Genomic DNA, 22,287 nt, shown 5'->3' on the forward strand with positions numbered 1-22,287 from the left:
GTCACCAATGTTGTGTCTGTGTATAATAAGACACAGACTGCAGGAGAACGGTACAACAGGTGTTTACTCAACGTGGCTCACACTGGAACTGATCTGTACAGATTACTACTCAGTGTTATATACAGGTGTGGTCACTGCCGGTACTGCAGTATACATGAGCTGTAAAAGATAGTTCCCCCCTTAAAGGTATATACATTACAGAGAGAGTGCAGCGAAGATTCACCAGACTGATACCTGGGATGGCAGGAATGACTTATGAGGAGAGATTGGGTCGATTAGGCTTATATTCGCTAGAGTTTAGAAGAATGAGAGGGGATCTCATTGAAACTTATAAAATTCTAACAGGACTAGACAGACTAGATGCAGGAAGGATGTCCCCGATGGCAGGATAGTCCAGAACCAGGGGTCACAGTCTAAGGATAAGGGGTAAGCCATTTAGGACTGAGATGAGGAGGAATTTCTTCACCCAGAGAGTGGTGAACCTGTGGAATTCTCTACCACAGAAGGCAGTTGAGGCCAATTCATTAAATATATTCAAGAAGGAGTTGGATATATTTCTTAAGGCTAAGGGGGATCAAGGGATATGGGGAGAAAGCAGGGATAGGGTACTGAATTTGGATGATCAGCCATGATCTCATTAAATGGTGGCACAGGCTCGAGGGGCCAAATGGCCTACTCCTGCTCCTATCTTCTACGTATCTATGTAGGCCAGTTGTTAGCAAAACCCCTATGAATAGCAATTTAGTAGTTAATATTGAGAACATTTTTCACAGCAAACAGCAATTTCTGGAAAGGTTATTGAACAACATTAAAACAGACTCAGTGAGTGTGTCTGTTGGTCAGTACTGATGTAACCTTCTATGTAATGTGGCATGTTTACATGGGGAGGCAAATCATGACCTCTGGTCATGACGCACTCCAGATTCCCCCTTCAGTGCCCAAGAATTATCTACCACTGTGCTGATTCAGGTTGTATCTTCTGGAGTTGGCCTGTCTTCGAAAGTTGCTGTTGAATGAAGCACCAGCTCTTTCAACAAATCGTTCATTCTTTGTCACGGGTGCCAATCTGTGCAAAGCTTTGTATTCAGACTTGACTATTCCAAATGGCCCTCCCATCCTCCACCTTCCGTAAACTTTAGATCATCTCGCATCCCAATCCACACTCCCCTATCACTCCTGCCCTAGCTTATCCACATTTTCTTCCAGTCCCCCCAATGCCTCGAATTTAAAATTCTCATCTTTGTGTTTAAACCCCTCCATGGCCTTGTCCCTCCCTAGCTCAGTAACCTTCTCCAGCACTACAACTCCCCAAAACTCTTTGTTCCTCTGATTCTAGCCTCTTATGCATTCTCCCTGCCCTTTGCCCCACCATTGCTGGCTGTACCATCAGCAGCCGAGGCCCATGCTCTGGAATTCATTCCTTCAACCTCTCTGGCTCACCACGTTCAAGACCCTCCTTAAAACTCAAAGGCCTAGAAATTGGGGTGAGGCGCCAAGTTCGCCTGGGCGCAGATTTTTGCGCAGCGTTCGGAGCAGTAGCGATCATCAGATATTCAGCCTCAGTGCCCCTAGAGGGAGACGGGGCGCGGCTCGAGGCGCTCCGCGTCCCTCTTAGGGCGCTGAAAGTGAATTTTGCAGCGCAACGTGCCGCAGCACCACACGCTGCGGCGCGGCACGCTGCTGTACTGCAGGCCTTCCTCCCATTGTTAAGGGGGAGAGGCCTGCAGCAGCACGAACCCCGATCGCGAGTGCTGGCAAAAGAGCCCGGCACCATGGAGAAGTGCCGGGCTCTCGGGAAACAGCCGGCAATGCCGCGGGGGGGATCTGGAGGCCAGGGACGGAGGTGCTGGCAGGTGGTCGCCGAAAAAACCGGCCGCCCCGCACCTCCACCTTAACTTGCGCCTCTGCCGGCGCAGTAAGGCCCCGTGAACCGGGCGCGGGTAGCGAACGGCGCAACAGCGGCGTTCGCTACCAAATATCGCAATCGGGGCGCGAATGGGGCGCTGCGCACACCGATGACGTCATCGGTGGCGGCGCAGCGCAACAGGCTAACGCCACCATTAGCGCCCCTGCTGAATATCGCGGGAGTCGCAGCCAGTGGCGCTACAGCCACTGGCTGCCTCTTTAGGCGCTAACAGCTGGCGCTACTCACCCAATTTCTCCCCCAAAGCCTTTGAGCGCCCCTCCTAATATCTCCTTTGGATCGCCATTTTTTCCCTTATGTCTCTGTAAGATTGTTGCAACGTTTTCAAGGTGCAAGTTGTTATTAATCTTTGAATAACTCAGTACTAGTTCAGTCCAGTTATTGCCAGTTCACCGATTACAGATTAGATAGTGTAGAATATGAGGTGACCACTACAGAATGCACGATTTCTTAATATTTTCTTTCCATTTTTTTCCTACTCTTTTATAAACTCTGTTGGTTCACCTTTTATGAATCATTTTTGCCTTTTAGGTTTGTCTTAATTCCTCCCTTTCTTCCTCCACCCCGCCCCCGCCCCCCCCCCCCCCCACCCCTTGACTTGAACATCCTTTAAAATGTGTGCAAGCGAGTAACAGGAAATCAACCTTGCTACAGCCTATTGACAGGTATGTAAACCACAATTAAAAATAATTGTTAGCCGGTTGGGCTACTTACACGTTGAAATTTATAGTAGCCAAAAACAAAGGATTTGTTGCCAGTCATACGACATTTGAGTGAATGAAGCTCGTACTTCGAAAGCCAATAATGATCTGGCCATAAAAGAATAAGATCTATTTTATTAGTTTGACCATGTGACTGCCACAGTGGAGATGTATGTTTCGATCATTTAGTAACTCCACCTCCTGTTTTGGCCTAGTGCTAAAATATGTTGTTTGTTCTGTAGCAACAGTTTGCTACTTGCTTACAGCCATTGAACAGAGGGTCACAATGATACTCCACATAGAGCTTAGTGCCCTGCCCTTTCAGCTCTGGGAGACAGGTTTGAATCCAGCCACACTCGTAGGAGTAGAAATTCAGTCTGGGCCCGTTTTTGAGCCCAGACTCGGCGATGCACAAGGACAGAGTTGCTGCAGTGCATCCTGTAGGTAGTACAAACTGATGCCGCGGTACGCCGGAGGTAGAGGAAGTGGATGTCTAGGCTAGTGCCTGATGTGCCAATCAAGTGCACTGCTTTGTCCTGGATGGTGCCGAGCTTCTTGAGCGTTGTTGCACCCATCCAGGCAAGTGGAGATTATTCCATTGCATTCCTGATGTGGCTTGTAGGTGGTGGAAAGGCTTTGGGGAATCGGGAGGTGAGCCACTCACCACAGAATACTCAGACACTGAGCATCTCCAGTAGCCATGATATTTTTGTGGCTGGTCCACTTAAGATTCTGGTCAATGGTGACCCCCAGGATGTTGATGTGAAGGGAGGTGGGGGTTGTTAGGTTCTCTGTTGTTGGGGATGGTCATTGCCTGTCATTTGTGTGGGACGAAAGTTACTTTCCACTTACGTTATCCAGGTCTTGCTGCATGTGGGCATGGACTGCTTCACTATCTGAGGAATTGTTAATGGAGCTGAACACAGTGTAATCATCAGTGAACAGCCCCACTTTTGACCTTATGATTGGAGAGAAGGTAATTGATGAAGCAGCTGAAGATAGCTGGGTCTAGGACGCTGCCCTGAGGAACTGCTACAGCGAGATCCTGGGGCTGATTCCCATGTATTACTTTTGCATGCTAGATTCTATCAAAATTATGACAGTCTAATCTAATGTGAGTGTACTTTTGAAGTCCAAAACTTGACCTAGTGGAAGTGGTGTATTAAGAGCTGACGTGTACACTATTGTACACGCCTTAATTTGCAAACTCTTCCTATGAGTTAGATTGGGGAGGATGTGGGGAGGGACTTTCCAGAGACTTTCTGAGACCTAAGTGCACGTTCTGAAAATGGAAGATCTCTTGAATATAGACACATTAAAGGGAGCCAAGAACAGTGCTGTGAAAGGTAGAGTGAAAGTAAAATGAGTTTAGCTGAGGTGGATGTGCTACGATGAAGCTTGATGGTTATAGTCACCCCACCTTAAATGTAACTGGTTTCATCCTGTGTGAAATGAACTGTGTGTAAAATTGGTTCTAAATCTGTCACTACAACACCTATTCGTGGCATGTGGTTTGTATGGGGGATGTTACAGTATGGCTTGTCTCACAGTCATACTTTCCTATCCATATTAACTACGTATTCTACGCTGGAAGGGATAAGTATTGGATGTGTTCGGAAGGCCCGTCTGGTGTAATTTGTAATCCGATGAGTGGGCTAACCTGCAACTCATTCAATGAGTCATTACTGAGTTATGGTCAGTGGCACAAGTGCAATATTAATCATATATATTGACATCTTTATAATATATCTTATTCATAATATTTGATGAAGATTAATTAGGTAAGGTTTTTGACTCCTTCACTTTTCTTCCCTTCTCTCTTGAAGGGGTTGATTTTCATTGGGCTCCACAGGCATCAGCAGCCATCCAGTACCTCACTCCACCAGCATAGTTTATAAGTGTGCCTTGACAGGCTCTTTTACAATGGAGGCACCACAGTCAAGCGTAGTCCTGCTCTCGCCCAACATTCGAAGCATGTGCTATTTTCAGCAGCTGTCCCAGAATATTGAACAGGCTCAGGAACCCTTCTTGACTTTTCCCCTTTGTAGCTTGGTATTGACCCAGCCTAGGGGAGAATTATGTGAAGATAGGTTTTTGGGTTTTTACAGTATATATTCTCCCTGGCCACTCCTATAAGTGGACCTTGTGTCTCCTATGAACCAGAGTGTGCCTTTTACCTGCCCAAAATCTGGGTAAATGTAGTGTGACTCGGGGATCAAACAGAAAAGGCTTATCACTCTACTTTGGCTTACTGGAATATATCCCAGATTGCCAACATGATCTCAGTGTCTTTGATAGGTGGATGAATATTACACTTCCATCAGAGCTCAGGTTATAAATCAGTAGACAAATTTATTTAACATGAATAAACCGCACTCAGTGCAAACAGCATATTTACGGTACAGGTAGACTATCCTTTATCTGAACTTCTGAAAACCAAAAACCTCAAGTTTTTTCGTTCAGCGTAAGTCGTGCGCACGACATGACCAGAGTGGCGTACGACTTACGCTGAGCAGGGCAGAGGGTCACAGAGTTCCCTCCTGGGTAGGAGATTGCAGGCCGAGCCGGGCAGTGTGAAGGAGGTACCGGGCGAGTGAACCCAACAATACAGCGGCCCATCTGATATTCTTTCCCCCCCCCGACCCGACCCGAACTGCGGCCCGTCCAATATTCTTTTCTCCCGACCCGACCCGAACCGCGGCCCGTCCGATATTCTTTTCTCCCCACCCCCCACCCCCCCCCCACCCGACCCGACCCCCGACCTGATTTGCGGGCCAGCTTAGTAGGAGTCAGCCGATATCCGGCTTTCCAGAGAAGCAGGAAGGGGAATGAGACACGGAACAGTCGCAAGAGGTAGCCTGAACTTTTAAAATTTATATTAAATACAAATTTCCCAGTCTTATAATAATACCTTCTCAAATCCGAAAAATTCCGAAAACCAAAACTCAGCTGGTCCCAAGGCTTTCGGATAAGGGATAGTGTACCTGTACTTGCAAACTATTATTCTCTAAATGTCAAAAGTCCCACTTAACTCACTCAAATGAAAAGGACTCCAATATTCCTTTTAAGTTACTGTGTGCCATAGCTAGTATTATATGGATAAAACACATTACAATTAAAATGCTCATCCTGCACATTGTAGTTATGTTTATCTCTCTTGAATACTCCTACTGCTGCTAGTCAGGCTTTGTGTTCGAAACTCCAATATGCAGTCATGGTCAGCTTCAGCACGTTTGAAGAACGGTTCGCGACAATTATGAGGGAAGGATTTCGGGACTTGATAGATGCTCAGCATTCTATGATGAGACGCTAACTCTTATATAGTCACACTGATCAGTGCACATTATGAGGAGATATCCTGAAGAAGAGCCATACATTGTGAACTTACAATATCTCATTTGCTCTCTTTACAGAGTAGATAGTTGGTTGTCTAGGCATACCTGAAGAGCACCAATCACCTGACCATCATTTGTTGTCACTCTCATTTGAGGTGGCGCTGGAGTAGCCAGTTAACATTGATACTCAATAGCAGCTCTTTGCCTTAAAGTATCCTTGCACAAATGACATTAGGCACTGCATGTAAATGCACGAAGACTAAAATGACGCCAGCAAAGGAGACATTGCAGGTGTATCAGGGGCAGTTGGAGATAAAAGAGCCCTTTCTGTATCCTAAGCAAATTCCCTGTTGGCTGTGCAGTCGTCTATCAGTGGTATTCCCTTACCTAGTCGAGCACTCGGTAGGCCACATGAATAGCCAATACAGAGAAGTTTATGATGCACAAGGGTGAACCTGGAAGCAAAACATACTAAAATCACACCACTCGCACAATGCCAAATGTTATACTGTAAAATGAATTTGTTTCACAATATTTTTCAGTCTCTGGTTATATTATTGTGCAGAAATCAAAGCACATCCGTCATACAAAAGGCAAACCAGCAAAGTGTTGTCACTGCGATGTCTTCTGTGGACATCCGGGCGGTCAATATAAGTTGAATATGCTGGCGATCTACAATGCCTCTGTTTGAATGTTCTGGATATGGTGGCCTACTGGTTATGGTAGTGGATTAGGAACCCAGAGGTTACGAGTTTAAATATTACCATGGCAAGTTGTGGAATTCAAAAACCCGGTAATTTTGGGCTAGCACTAGGAAATTAATCATGAAACTTTCCAGATTATCATAAAGCCCAACTGGTTTACTAATGTCCTTTAGAGAAGGGAGCTTTGTGGCTGACTGTTAATGCTCACTGAAGTTTTTAGTTAAAGAAGAATTTTGTCCTTTTGAGACTGGTACGGTTTTGGTCTCCTTACTTAAGGAAGGATATACTTGCCATAGAGGGAGTGCAACGAAGGTTCACCAGACTGATTCCTGGGATGGGGGGATTGTCCTATGAGGAGTGATTGAGTAGACTAGGCCTATATTCTCTAGAGTTTAGAAGAATGAGAGGTGATCTTATTGAAACATACAAAATTCTTACAGGGCTTGACAGGGTAGATGCAGGGAGGATGTTTCCCCTGGCTGTGGAGTCTACAACCAGGGGTCACAGTCTCAGAATAAGGGGTCGGCCATTTAGGACTGAAATGAGGAGAAATTTCTTCACTCAGAGGGTGGTAAATCTTTGGAATTCTCTACCCCAGAGGGCTGTGGAGGCTCAGTCGTTGAGTATATTCAAGACAGAGATCGATATATTTTTGGATATTAAGGGAATCAAGGGATATGGGAATAGTGCAGGAAAGTGGAGTTGAGGTTGAAGATTGGCCATGATTTTATTGAATGGTGGAGCAGGCTCTAGGGGCCGAATGGCCAACTCCTGCTCCTATTTCATATGTTCTTATGTCTTTATCTATATTGCAGGAGCCAAATTTTCTTTAATTTATAATATTTCTGTAATATTAAATTGAAACCTTTGTCCTAATGTACAACCAGCAGGGCTGAACCAGGCTGGTTGTTATGATAATTTGAAGCGCTAATTAGCTACTCAGAGGGAGTCAAAGCTGGTCCATCATCGGCATGCCGGCATCAATTCTAAAGTGGGTTTCTTTGGCTTTGCAACAACGGGAAACGCTCAGGGAGTCATTGACAGGTATCCCAGGCTAATCAACAGAGACTGTTTTAATTCATTCCTGATGGATGGGGCTAATTAAAATATGAGAGGCATGTTGTTTGCTCATAGTTCTAAGCAGAAGCCCTGTCTGAAGCCTTCAGTTATTATCAGTTGGTGGGCTGAACTCCTGATCTGATCTCTGAGATTTATGGGGCTCCCACTCTCTTTCTGCTTCCCTCACATGCGCTCTCCCTTTGAGACAGTGAGTGAGAAAGCTCCAGAAAGCCAAGTAACAGAAAGCCGAGACCATCTTAGCTTTGGAACAGCTTGACTTGAAAGCTGGCCTACACCTCGAGAGGTAGTAAGGTTGCACCTTTATAATTTTTCATAAACCAAGAAGCGTAGGAAATTCACCATTCAAATGTGAAAACTTATTCTGTTCACTTATGAAAAATAAACCAATTTGTTTTCTTGAATGTGTGCCTCATCTCCGGCACCTGTCATATTTCAGTAGCCGGTGAATGCAGCAATGCTTCTCTGTCACAAACCCCAGGCCGTGCTATTGTTTACCGAGATATTTGCTTGTAAAAGGTGCACTCCGGATCATAGAGAATACGAGGTCCACTTTGGAAGTGACTGGTGATGCTGAACCCAAGAGCATTTCTAGTGCAAAACGCAAACATTGTTACAGAGACCTTGGAGGAAGCCTGAAAAAATTGCTTGATTCAAGTACATGGTCTATCAGTGAATAAGTAATTGAGAAAGATAATGCATTGATGTGGCTTTTTGTATAAAAGATTTTTCTTTGACTAATGCATCATGCTAACCAATCTTTCTTAAAATGTTTTCTGCAGATCCAAATGCTGTCATGAACTATGAAGGGATTTCTCTCCTAATAGTAATGGCTACCTGCAGCTATATTGGAATATTGACTGGCTTCGGAGCTTTCATTCTAAGCTTTCTGGGATCAAGACATCCACTTTTGTTTAACCTACCAATTATGTTGCATTTTATAACAGGTAAACTTTTTCTTCCTTTTTAAAAAAAAAAAAAAAAAAAAAAAATTTTTTTTTTCTTATTTTCTCCCTTACCTCTCCTCTGTTGACGTCAGCCATGGCCCAGTTGGTAGCACTCTCACCTCCTGAGGCAGAGGGTTGTGGGTTTGAGTCCCACTCCAGAGACTTGAGCATGTAATCTAGGCTGACACTCTGGGAGTACTGAGGGAGCCCTGCGCTGTCAGAGGTGCCGTCTTCGGATGAGATGTTAAACAAAGGCCCCGTCTGCCCCTTCAGGTGGACGCAAAAGATCCCATGGCACTATTTCACTGAAGAGCAGGGGATTTCTCCCTGGTGTCCTGGCCAACATTTATCCCACAACCAACAAGTAACAGGTTTTCTGGTCATTATCACACTGTTGTTTGATGGGATCTTGCTGTCTGCAAATTGGCTGCTGCATTTTCTCCATTACAACAGTGACTACACTTCAAAAGTACTTCATTGGCTGTAAAGTGCTTTGGGACGTCCTGTGGTCGTGAAAGACGCTATATAAATGCAACTTATTTCTTTCTTTGAAAGCTGATGATGGCTCATACTGCAAGGAGTTCCATGCATGCTGCGAGCTCTCCCTGGTACCTTTATGATTATTCTTTATACGTAGGCCTTGGAAAGTGAGTGCAAGCAGACCTCAATGCTGTCTTAAGAGGAATTTGACTATAGGTGAAAACAAGTTATTCTAACATTGCATAGATTACTGGGGAAGCAACATTTGGAATATTGTATGTCAGGACGGCCAACCTACCATCAAAAGAAGAGGCTTCTGAGATGAGGGACCAGCTTAATAATTGATTTAGGGTGAATTGACACAGTATTCACGGTCAAATGAACTTTTCAAGAGTAGCTGGATCATCATATGTTGAGATAGGGATTGAAGGTTATAGCAACTTTACTAGCACTCAATCTTTTTTCAGGGCACGTACTCCCCTCCCCACTACCCACTATCAACACCCGTTGATCCCTAATAACTACAACTTGCTTTTACCTGTATATAGCGCCTTTAATGCAGTAAAACATTTCAAGATGCTTCACAGGAGCAATATCAAACAAAATTTGACACCAAGCCACATAAGGAGATATTAGGACAGGTGCTTGGTCAAAGAAATCGGTTTTAAGGAGCATCTTAAAGGAGGAGAGAGAGGTGGAGAAGTTTAGGGAAGGAATTCCAGTGCTTAGGGCCTAGGCAGCTGAAGGCACAACCACCAATGGTGGAACATTGAAAATGGGGGATGTGCAAGAGGCCAGAATTGGGGGGGGATACAGAGATATCAGAGGGTTATAGGGCTGGAGGAGGTTACAGAGATAGGGAGGGGCAAGACCATGGAGGGATCTGAAAACAAGGATGAGAATTTTGAAATCGAGGTGTTGCCGGACTGGGAGCCAGTGTAGGTCAGCGAGCACAGGGGCGATGGGTGAACAGGAGTTGGTGCGAGTTTTGGATGAGCTCAAGTTTAAGGAGGGTGCAAAGTGGGAGGCTGGCCAGAGAGCATAGGAATAGTTAAGTCTAGTGGCAACAAAGGCATGGACGAGGGTTTCATCAGCAGATGAGCTGAGGCAAAGGCGGAGACGGGCGCTGTTACGGATGTGAAAGTAGGTGGTCTTTGCGATGGAGAGGATATGGGGTTAGAAGCTCAGATCAGGGTCAAATAGGTCACCAAGGTTGCAAACTGGCTGGTTTAGCTTCAAGCAGTGGCCAGGGAAGAGGGATGGAGTTGGTGACTAGGGAACGGAGTTTGTGGTGGAGACCGAGCACAATGGCTTCAATCTTCTCAACATTTAGTTGGAGGAAAATTCTGGTCATCCAGTGCTGGATGTTGAACAAGCAACGTGACAAATCAGAGACAGTGGCGGGGTCGAGAGAGGTGGTGGGGTGGAGCTGGGTGTCGTCAGCGTGGAACCTGAAGTTGTATTCTCAGATGATGTTGCCGAGAGGCAGCATGTAGATGAGAAATAGGAGGGGGGGGCCAAGGATAGATCCTTTGCGGACTCCAGAGGTAACGGTGCAGGAGGGGGAAAAGAAGCCATTGCAGGTGATTTTCTGGCTACGACCAGATAGATCGCAATGGAACCAGACGAGGGCAGTCCCTCCCAGCTGGACGACTGTAAGGAGTAGATTTAAGGAATGCAAATAATGGCAATGGGTGGCTCGGCAAGTGGCTTCAGCATCACTAAAGACTAAGTACAAAGGGATCTGGGGATCCTGGTGCATGAAACACAAAAAGTTAGTATGCAGGTGCAGCAGGTGATCAGGAAGGCCAATGGAATCTTGGCTTTTATTGCAAGGGGGATGGAGTATAAAAGCAGGGAAGTCTTGCTGCAGTTATACAGGGTATTGGTGAGGCCACACCTGGAATACTGCGTGCAGTTTTGGTTTCCATATTTAAGAAAAGATATACTTGCTCTCGAGGCGGTTCAGAGAAGGTTCACTCGGTTGATTCCGGAGATGAGGGGGTTGACGTATGAGGAAAGGTTGAGTAGGTTGGGACTCTACTCATTGGAGTTCAGAAGAATGAGAGGCGATCTTATCGAAACATATAAGATTGTGAGGGGGCTTGATCGGGTGGATGCGGTGAGGATGTTTCCACTGATGGGTGAGACTAGAACTAGGGGGCATAATCTAAGAATAAGGGGCTGCCCTTTCAAAACTGAGATGAGGAGAAACTTCTTCACTCAGAGGGTAGTAAATCTATGGAATTTGCTACCCCAGAGAGCTGTGGAAGCTGCAACATTAAATAAATTTAAAATGGAGATAGACAGTTTCCTAGCAGATAAGGGAATTAGGGGTTACGGGGAGAGGGCAGGGAAGTGGACGTGAGTCTAGATTCGGATCAGCCATGATCCTATTGAATGGCGGAGCAGGCCCGAGGGGCCGTATGGCCTACTCTTGCTCCTACTTCTTATGTTCTTATGTAAGGAGAGAATAAAAAAGAGCAAGCATTCATACTCCTCTCCTGTGTCCAGTGGCCCCTGCTGAAAGTGTGTGTATGGACACCATAAGATGAGCAAAGGCCATCATGCCTGTTGCTTCCACATACCATGTGCAATTTGCTTTAACACATACTCAATCTCCTAAAGAAAAGCTTGCAAAATGCTTCCTCCACCCCAGAAAGTTTTAAGAGTTTCTACTATGAATGAAAATGTTTTGTTATGATCAGCAAAATCATTGAACATAAATATACATAACTGGAATATGACATGGTGCACTTACAGTTTACGAAATCTGTGATTCAAGCATTTTTACAATCCACATCCAGCTTGTTAAGAGTACATGAGAACACGATTCTGGATTGCTCTTACATGATCCGGCTTCATACCATGGACACTTAGCAGCAACCGTTGGTAAATGCAGCAAGCTCTTCTCTATCCTTGGAACTACAGGTTTAGCTGCATCATCTGATGATCAACCAAACTGACAGAGACTGTAGCTGCTCAGTCTTAACCCAAATTGACGTTTGTAAAATTGTTTGTGTTCTGAAATGGTTGAATGCTCATGGGTGGATGGGTCAATTAGTTGTAAGTGGCAGAGGCCTTTCGGTTTAGATGTTTGCTTGTAGTGAATTGAGATCTGCATTTATCACATCTAGAGCAATGCCAGTTGTTTGGTGAACTGCTCCATTTGTCACTTCAATTTGCTCTTCTTTCTTTTGGCAGACTTGGATGAGTTTAACTTTTGCTATGTTTACAAGCAGTGGCTCAGTGGGTAGCACTCTTGCCTCTGAGTCAGACGGTCATGGGTTCAAGTCCCACTCTAGAGACTTGAGCACAAAAATCAGGCTGATACTCCCAATGCCAGTACCAAGGGAGTGCTGCACTGTCGGAGGTGCCGTCTTTCGGATGCGGCGTTAAACCGAGGCCCCATCTGCGCTCTCAGGTGGATGTAAACGATCCCATGGCACTATTTCAAAGAAGAGCAGGGGAGTTAGCCCCAGTGTCCTGGCCAATGTTTATCCTCAATCAACATCACAGAATCAGATTATCTGGTCATTATCACATTGCTGTTTGTGGGATCTTGCTGAGCGCAAATTGGCTGCCGCGTTTCCTACATTACAGCAGTGACTACACTTCAAAAGTACTTAATTGGCTATAAAGCGCTTTGGGACGTCCTGAGGTTGTGAAAGGCGCTATATAAATGCAAATCTTTCTTTCTATGTGAGATATGTTGCAGCCACTGAGTGCATGGAGCTCGGCAATTCCCTGTTCACCTAGTGGTGTGCATACTTCATGAACTGGGATTATAGCATAGCCATTGAAGCCACATCTCCTGCAGAGCTAAGGTTGTCAGTCACCTGATAATACACAAAGCAAGGATGAAATTGGCTTGAATGATCACTTTCTTTTGCACACGGACCTCTGCATGTACTGTCACCCTTGTACCTCTTTCCTCTTGCATGCTAGAATCCAAAGCCTCAGTGTGGTGTGAACATCTGTTATTTTACAAAATGGGGCACAGGGATGAATTTTCTGAGCTGACTGTTTCTATGGAGTTTAGAAATGAATCCTTTGGGAAGAACAGCCATTAATAATGTTGTAAAATGGAGGTTGTTGACTAATGAAATGATGCACTTTACAAAGTTGATGACAGAGCACACTTTTGTCTAGCAGGCCTGGTGAACAGATGGGTTGTGAGAATGAGGAGAAGTGGCAGGAAAGGCAGCAGCAGGGGAAACCGAGAAATTGAGGAGGGGGGGGGGGGGGGGGAGAGGAAGGAAAAAAGAAAGATTTGCATTTATATAGAGCCTTTCACGACCACCGGACGTCTCAAAGCGCTTTACAGCCAATGAAGTACTTTTTTGGAGTGTGTAGTCACTGTTATAATGTGGGAAACACGGCAGACAATTTGCACACAGCAAGCTCCCACAAGCAGCAATGTGATAATGACCAGAAAATCTGTTTTTGTTATGTTGGTTGAGGGATAAGTATTGGCCAGGACACTGGGGATAACTCCCCTGCTCTTCTTCGAAATAGTGCCATGGGATCTTTTACGTCCACCTGAGAGGGCAGACAGGGCCTCGGTTTAACATCTCATCCGAAAGACGGCAACTCCGACAGTGCAGCACTCCCTCAGCACTGCCTAGTCAGCCTCGCTTTATGTGCTCAAGTCCCTGGAGTAGGACTTGAACCCACAACCTTCTGACTCAGAGGCGAGTGTGCTACCAACTGAACCACAGCTGACTGAGGGAGAAGATACGGAGCTAGAGACTGATGCTAAAGGAAAACGGCAAGCAGGAGAAATAGAGAAGCAAAGAATAAGGAGGAAAGAATTGTGAAAGGAGAATAATCTACTCACGATGAAGGTGCAATGTGGTTAGCTCAGTGTGAATGTAAGTTAGAAGTTAGTATTTACAGGAAACTTTCGATTTACCGGCACCTAAATAACCGGAAATCTCGGTTAACATTAATGACTTGGATATGAATGTAAAGGGTATGATCAGTAAGTTCGCGGATGATACAAAAATTGGTAGGGTGGTAAATAGCGAGGAGGGTAGCCTCAGTCTGCAGGACGATATAGATGGGTTGGTCAGATGGGCGGAACAGTGGCAAATGGAATTTAACCCGGAAAAGTGCGAGGTGATGCACTTTGGGGGGACTAACAAGGCAAAGGAATACACAATGAATGGAAAGACCCTAGGCAAGACGGAGGGTCAGAGGGATCTGGGTGTGCAAGTACACAGATCCCTGAAGGCGGCGGAACAGGTGGATAAGGTGGTAAAAAAGGCATATGGGATACTTGCCTTCATTAGCCGAGGCATTGAATATAAGAGCAAGGAGGTTATGATGGAGCTGTATAAAACACTGGTTAGGCCACAGCTGGAATATTGTGTGCAGTTCTGGTCGCCACACTACAGGAAGGATGTGATCGCGTTAGAGAGGGTGCAGAGGAGGTTCACCAGGATGTTACCAGGGCTGGAGCGCTTCAGCTATGAAGAGAGACTGGGCAGGTTGGGTTTGTTTTCCTTGGAGCAGAGGAGGCTGAGGGGGGACATGATTGAGGTGTACAAAATTATGAGGGGCATAGATAGGATGGATGCTGAGGAGCTTTTTCCCTTAGTAGAGGGGTCAATAACTAGGGGGCATAGATTCAAGGTAAAGGGCGGGAGGTTTAGAGGGGATTTGAGAAAGAACTTTTTCACCCAGAGGGTGGTTGGAGTCTGGAACTCACTGCCTGAAAGGGTTGTGGAGGCAGAAACCCTCACAACTTTTAAGAAGCATTTGGATGTGCACTTGAAATGCCATAGCATACAAGGCTACGGGCCAAATGCTGGAATATGGGATTAGATTAGACAGGGCTTGCTGGCCGGCGCGGACACGATGGGCCGAAGGGCCTCTATCCGTGCTGTATTACTCTATGACTCTATGACTCTAAAATTCAGGAGTAGGTTTTACTTCATATTGTATTTGCCGCCTTCCATCTGTGCCGTGCAAGGGTGTGGCTGCAGCTGTTGCTAAGCTACAGAGACGCTTGAAACTTGAGGCCATTGTTCTACAGTTGTTGCTAAGCAACAGGGTTTGTTGCTTTATACGGAGCTGTCAGCTCTCCCTATCTTTTACTATAGCGTTCGGTTATCCGGAATTTTTGATGAACCGGCACCACGTCGGTCCCGTCCGTGCCGGATAAAAAAAGTTTCCTGTAGATTCTGTCCTGAAACTGTACCTACCTTGGTATTGTTTCATTTGCTACTCATTATAATATCATCCTGCCAAGTATTTACAAAGGATAGAGATTAAAAAAGAGTATCAGAACAGTCAGCTCTTCAGTCCTTCTACAAAGATTTAGATTGCTTCAAGAGGCAAGTTGTGTGCCCTCACTTGGAAGAGAATGAATACTACAGCGTTTCAATTGGCCACACAGGCCCTCAGCCTTGAGGCTGATATTTCTGCAGCTTTCAGCCAAAAGACAGGCTGGCCTCAGATCTGGAAAAGTTTTACTTGTGAAAGATACAGAAAGTAATTAAGATTTGGATTCATACAAAAGACAGCTGAGGATAACCATAAATTATTAGAAGAGATAATGGGTAGAAAGCAGTAAGAGAGGTCTTGGGGTGGGGGGGTGGAATTTGGTTGCTTTGCGCCTCCCGTTAACGGGGCGCAAAACAACTAGCGCCCAGGCGCGGCACCGCCAACGCCTCCGGTGAAATTCAGCGGGAGGTCAGCGGCGGCGGTAACCGTTAACGCCCTGCGCCGCTGGCGATGACACCATCGCCATGCGCAGCACCCTGGCCGCGATCTTTGGTAGCACCCCCTGACTTACCGCCGGACGCTATGACCGACGGGGTCAGGGGGGCCTACCTGTGGCCGGGGCGGCGCTAATTAAAGGCGAGGTGTCGGGCGGCCATTTTTGTTGCTGGCCGCCTGCCCCCGTTGCTGTCCCCGGCCTCCTGAGCAGCCCCCCTGCGGCGCGCCGGCTGCGCTCCGTGAGCCCGGCATTTCTCTTGAGTGCCAGGCCATTTTGCCGGCACTCCAATCCCTGGTGGCCCAGCTGTGCAAGGCCCTTCCCCTTTAAGAAGGGGAGGCAGGCTTGCAGTACCGCATGGCGCTGCGGCACATAGCGCCCCGCTTCCCTCTTGGGGTGCTACCGATGAATTTCAGCCGCCGGGGCGCTAATTTTTTCGGTGCGCTAAAAGTAGCGCCCCGGCGAAGTTAGCGCCCCAAAGGGGCCGCGACTCAATATTTTCTCCCTTAATGTTTAAGCTCTGGTAGCTGTAGAATGTGTGTTAATGACCAGATATTTCCTTTAGGGTATAAGTTAGGGAGAGATGTGGAGGACCAAGTGATGGTAGGTGTGTTGTATTGATTTTCAGACCAGATCGAGTCACTTTCAATCAAGACTAATAACACAAGTAGACATCAGTAAAGTGTGCGCTATGCAGAAACTCAAAGAATGAAAGGGTTTAATTTCCTTTGGTACTGCACCAGTTAATGTGTTCACAAAGTTTCTTTGCGCACTATTTTAATGCGGTTGCTTATTTTAAACAGGTGAATGACTTAATTAAAATGACACATACACGAATTTTATGCAAATGAATTTAGCAGTGCATTAACAGATGAAATGAAATCCCCAGGTGTCTGCAGGGTACATGAGCCACCTGGGACGTACTATTAACGTTCTCAAGGAAATGAGAAAGGAAATAGTTGATGCCCCGATTATTGCTTTTAGGAGCTCAGTAAACACAGGACTTGTACCCCAGGACTGGGCGTTAGTCAATAAAATGAGTGAGGCATGAACATAGAAATTCCAGAACAGATAGCTCAACATCAGTAGTGAGTGAAATACTTGAACACACTGAGGGTAATGTTCACTTTGGCCACTGGAGAAAAACGGACTATCCCCTTGCTTTGGTCCTCAGAATTACTTACTCTTCCTCTTATTTTAGTATTGTCTGCAAATTTGTATGCCACTCCCAATAAGCCCTATATCCAAATCATTGATATACACAACAAATAGAAGCAGTCCTAAAAAGGAACCCTGTGGGACATTGCTAGCCACTTCCAACCACTCTGGGGGAAAAAAATGTCCTTAACCTCTACTGTTTTCTCCCTTTTAACCGGTTCTAATCCAATTTCCTACCCTAATTCCTACCTTAATCTTCTCCAATAGTCTCCTTTCTGGAACCTTATTGAAGGCTTTCTCAAAGTCCATGTATTTGACATGCACTGCATTTCTGCCATCCACCATATCTGTCACCTCCTCCGAGCGTTGACAATAGCCATCTATAGAAACATAGAAGATAGGAGCAGGAGTAGGCCATTCGGCCCCTCGATCCTGCTCTGCCATTCAATGCAATCATGGCAGATCATCCAAGTCCTGCTTTCTCCCCATACCCCTTGATCCCTTTAGCCTTAAGAAATATATCCAACTCATTCTTGAATATATTTAATGAATTGGCCTCTACTGCCTTCTGTGGTAGAGAATTCCACAGGTTCACCACTCTCTGGGTGAAGAAATTCCTCCTCATTTCTGTCCTAAATGGCCTACCCCTTATCCTTAGACTGTGACCCCTGGTTCTGGATTCCCCGACCGTCGGGAACATCCTCCCTGCTTCTAGTCTGTCCAGTCCTGCCAGAATTTTATAAGTTTCAATGAGATCCCCTCTCATTCTTCTAAACTCCAGCGAGTACAAGCCCAAACGACCCAATCTCTCCTCATGCGTCATTCCTGCCATCCCAGGTATCAGCCTGGTGAATCTTCGCTGAACTCCTTCCATGGCAAGAATATCCTTCCTCAGATAAGGCGACCAAAACGGCACACAATACTCAAGATGTGGTCTCACCAAGGCCCTGTACAACTGCAGCAAGACATCCTTGTTCCTGTACTCAAACCCTCTCGCTATGAAGGCCAACATACCATTTGCCATCTTAACCGCCTGCTGCACCTGCATGCTTACCTTCAGCGACTGGTGCACAAGGACACCCAAGTCTCGTTGCACTTCCCCTTCTCCCAATCTATTGTCATTCAGATAATAATCTGCCTTCCTGTTTTTGACACCAAAGTGGATAACCTCAAATTTATCCATGTTCTATTGCATCTGCCATACTTCTGCCCAATCACCCAACCTGTCCAAATCATCCTGTAGTTTCTCGGCATCCTCCTCACAGCACACACGCCCACCCAGCTTCGTGTTACATCTAGTTCCCTTGTCTAGATCATTAATATATATTGTGAATAGCTGGGGTCCAAGGACCGATCCCTGCGGTACCCCACTAGTCACTCTCTGCCACTCGGAAAAAGACCCGTTTATTCCAACTCTTTGCTTTCTATCTGCCAACCAGTTCTCTATCCAAGTCAATACATTGCCCCCAATCCCATGTGCCTTAACTTTACACACTAATCTCTTATGTGGGACCTTATCGAAAGCCTTCTGAAAGTCCAAATACACCACATCCACTGGTTCTCCCTTATCTATTTTACTAGTTACATCCTCAAAAAATTCCAGATTAGTCAAGTACGATTTACCTTTTGTAAATCCATCTAAAGAGTACAGAGCCCATAAGGAGTAGATGATCTGGATTTAGAAGCAATAAGCCATGAAGTCCTCTCCTGCTACTGTACGTGACTCCGATTGACACAGTTTTAAGATTAGATGGGGGAGAAATTCATTATAGCCCAGGAATGGGTGGTAACTTTTCAAAAGTTTGAGAATTAGCATCAGGCGCTAATGCTTCAGACTGCACGCAAAATTAAGTCTCATTGCACAAAGAAAGGATTGGAGCGCTAAATCAAGCGCTCCTGGCCTTGCTCAGTGGCGTTAAACTCGAAGCGCTGACCAATATCGGGTGCAGTTTAATCACAAGTCATCATTGCCACAGGCTCTTTCCAGTTCATAAAGGGGAGGTTCATTGATGCTGCAGAACCTCATTCTCTTCATTGCTGGTTGTGCAGCCGTCTCAGCCAGCAGCAACAGTTCAAGGAGAAGGAGCCGGATGACTCGAGCAGCCCTCATGGCCCTTGTCCTCCCTCCGACCAAATGTTCCAATCTTTCTCACTGCCTCTGCTCCCTCCGCCGTGGATCCTGGAGGGCGAGATCGACTGCCAGTACAGCCCCCATTAATGTAATGTAGCACTTTGATATGTTGTGAGAATAAATGTAACCAATTGTTAGTAGCCACAACACTCCTGATACTAAACAACCTTTAAATGTCTGTGCAACAGTTAATTCAATGTCAAACTGACGAGAAAGCAGTGAAACAGCACTAACCTGACAACTGTGACTCATTACTCATGATCCCTTTAAGTAGCGCCCCTGGAGCTGGCATCTGCCTGCTTTAGCGCCTCTTGTTGCTGTCGCGGCGAGGCACTAAGGCAGGGGGCGACAATGAATTTTACAAATCGGGCACCCAGTGAGCGTTGCATACTCACTAACGTCACGATCTGTTTGGCGCTGAAGACCCCGGCGGTAACTGTTAGCGGTAGTGCTACGGGTAGGGGGGGGGGGAGAGCAGGATTTGGCGTGCATCGCTGGATTTGCCTCGCCCCGGCATTATTGCATCAGCGTCCCATTTGCGCCCCTACCAGGCGCTAATGGGAGGTGCTAACCAATTGAATTTTTTACCCATAAACTTCAGGCAGAACTAGATATGAGAGGTTTTCAAGAGTATGAAAAGTTTTAAGAAGATAAATAGTGGGGGGATTGTCCTATGAGGAGAGATTGAGAGTCGACTAGGCCTATATTCTCTAGAGTTTAGAAGAATGAGAGGTGATCTCATTGAAACATACAAAATTCTTACAGGGCTTGACAGGGTAGATGCAGGGAGGATGTTTCCCCTGGCTGGGGAGTCTAGAACCAGGGGCCACAGTCTCAGAATAAGGGGTCGGCCATTTAGGACTGAGATGAGGAGAAATTTCTTCACTCAGAGGATGGTGAATCTTTGGAATTCTCTACCCCAGAGGGCTGTGGAGGCTCAGTCGTTGAGTATATTCAAGACAGAGAGATCGATAGATTTTTGGATATTAAGGGAAGCAAGGAACATGGGGATAGTGCAGGAAAGTGGAGTTGAGGTAGTAGATCAGCCATGATCTTATTGAATGGCGGAGCAGGCTCGAGGAGCCAAATGGCCTACTCCTGCTCTTATTTCTTATGTTAAGATAACCCATTAACCAGTGCGCTACTAGAGAGAACCTTCCCTCATTAAACCTGTTGAGTCCAATTGCTGTACTGGATAGTGACGTAGACTGAGACTGTTGTGCTCTCTTTTGCAGCCATTTTGGATGTTTGCACGTTGGCGCTGTGCTCATACCTGTTCTTCCAGGTGAAGACAAAGCTGAGGAAAAAGAAATTCGAGAAGACAGTGATGCAGACAACCTTGGGCGAAAGTTTTGTGATTGCTGTCTTAGGTGTGATGTTCTCAGTAACCGCCTCAGCCCTGAGTCTACACAAGTCCCTGTTGAAGGATGTGAGACTGCTGGACAGCAGAACAGAAGAGGAGTCCACTCTGGTAGCACACCAGGAGTGCGAAGACTTAGACTAGTCCAGCTATAAACTACTTGCACTACATCACTATTTACTCCTTTGGAGCTGTCCAGTTGACCCAGGGCTTTGGTTGCAGTGGTGCTGTGGAGAAGTGCAGCACGCAGGGACATTATGCAGCCCGTTTCACAGAGGGGACTGCTCAATATAGAATGGAAAGAGCCAGCGGCTTTAACTGCTCTGAAGATATGAATGTTTGAGAAGAAAACGCGAAGCCTTAATGTTCTTTTAATACATTTTCTTTTGTATATTTTTATTCCTTATACAGTTGACACCAATTGAAGTAGCCATCGAGTTTCTGAAGTGGCTGCTCAGTCATTGTTGATTAAAATCAATAAAAGTCACTGAGCCATACAGACCAGGTTTGATCCCCTGTTATGTGCTGAATTCATCAATTTTAGCTGTGGCAGATGCAGGAGTGCTACAATTAACCTTACTGTCCTGGGCTGGGTGGGGGGTTGGAAATCAGGTGGCATTTGAGTTCCCGATTGCTATCCGGTGAGATAGGCTGGAAAGTGCTGAACTTCATTGGCCATGTTCTCTTTTCCTTTTTAAAAAGCATTTCTAACAATCCTTTTCTCCCAACGCGTTGACTTTTGCTGGCTCAGTATTGAATTACTAATGAAGTGCCAGGTATGTTGGTCGATGTAAGTGGTATTCTGAGTATTTCAGACCAGGGAGCTCTCCTCCATTTCAAAGCCACATCTCTGGTTACTGTGCGGCCACACATCAATAGCTGGCAGCAATCAGGTGTCAAATGTTCACAACTGGCTTCTGAGAGCTCAAAGATGTGGAGCAAAGATTAACATATCTGTGGATTTAATATTGACCATGCTTAAGCTGCTAACTGTAATTATTTTATGATGGCTATGATATGCAGAGCCAGTGAATTTCTTTGGTTGGTTCCGAGAGACCCCAGTAAGGGCTTTGCTGCGATATGCATATAAGTCTCAGCAATTGCAAGGCTGAGATGGGACTGATTGTTGTGTTCGGTGGGGCGGTGCACTGTGCTCTAGTATGCTGTAACACACAGTGTTAAGTCACAGGCTGGCACCCATGATTCCCCACATGGTGAATCTGCAATCTCGCCAGTGCTTTTCAGGGGATGGAGAGAAGGTGCGGTGGAATTCTACTCGAGAGGCAGGGAACATTGTAGAGTGAATCAGCCCAAGAAGCTTGCATGCGTGCCCTCTTGGCTGAGCATAGACTGCCATCTCTAGCTTCTAGGGAACAGGTTGCCTGTTTTCCTGTAGGCTGGGAGATCATCGCATGACTTGGGGAGCCTTGGAAGGCGTATGTGCAGTGTGAAGTTGTACACTCATTTATTTTGCAGGGGCAGGGAAATCGGAGGATTCATCGGTCTCTTTCTGGTGATGCCATTCTGTATTTTCATACTGATCCAGAGGATAAGAAGCAACGTGTTCAGCGTTGTCTACAAGTTGAGGTCTGCTTGCAGTTCCCGGTGAAGCTATGGTGGTAAGCTGTGTGTACAAACTTCAAATTGGTAGCCACCCCAGCAGTCTGGGGGGAACCAGTGGGGATGCCTTTAATTAGTTACTCAGTGCAAACCTGGGATGAAGTAAAGATACTGGGCTGGATTTTC

At 46.0% G+C, this 22,287-nt stretch overlaps 1 protein-coding gene across 1 annotated transcript in view; it reads left to right on the top strand.

Annotated features, from left to right (window-relative positions):
* LOC147123675 (transmembrane protein 127) overlaps positions 1-21,038 on the top strand; it is a 49,868-nt gene extending 28,830 nt beyond the window's left edge. The window contains exons 2-3 of the mRNA XM_085975510.1: positions 8,524-8,688; positions 20,417-21,038. Of these exons, the coding sequence (XP_085831636.1) occupies positions 8,524-8,688; positions 20,417-20,685 (434 nt within the window). The 3' untranslated portion in view covers positions 20,686-21,038. The remainder of the gene's footprint in view (positions 1-8,523; positions 8,689-20,416) is intronic.
* Positions 21,039-22,287: the final 1,249 nt, after the last annotated feature.

The sequence above is a fragment of the Somniosus microcephalus genome, chromosome 2 (assembly GCF_052327205.1).
Source record: "Somniosus microcephalus isolate GS21.2 chromosome 2, FLI_Smic_1.0, whole genome shotgun sequence".
Taxonomy (NCBI): domain Eukaryota; kingdom Metazoa; phylum Chordata; class Chondrichthyes; order Squaliformes; family Somniosidae; genus Somniosus; species Somniosus microcephalus.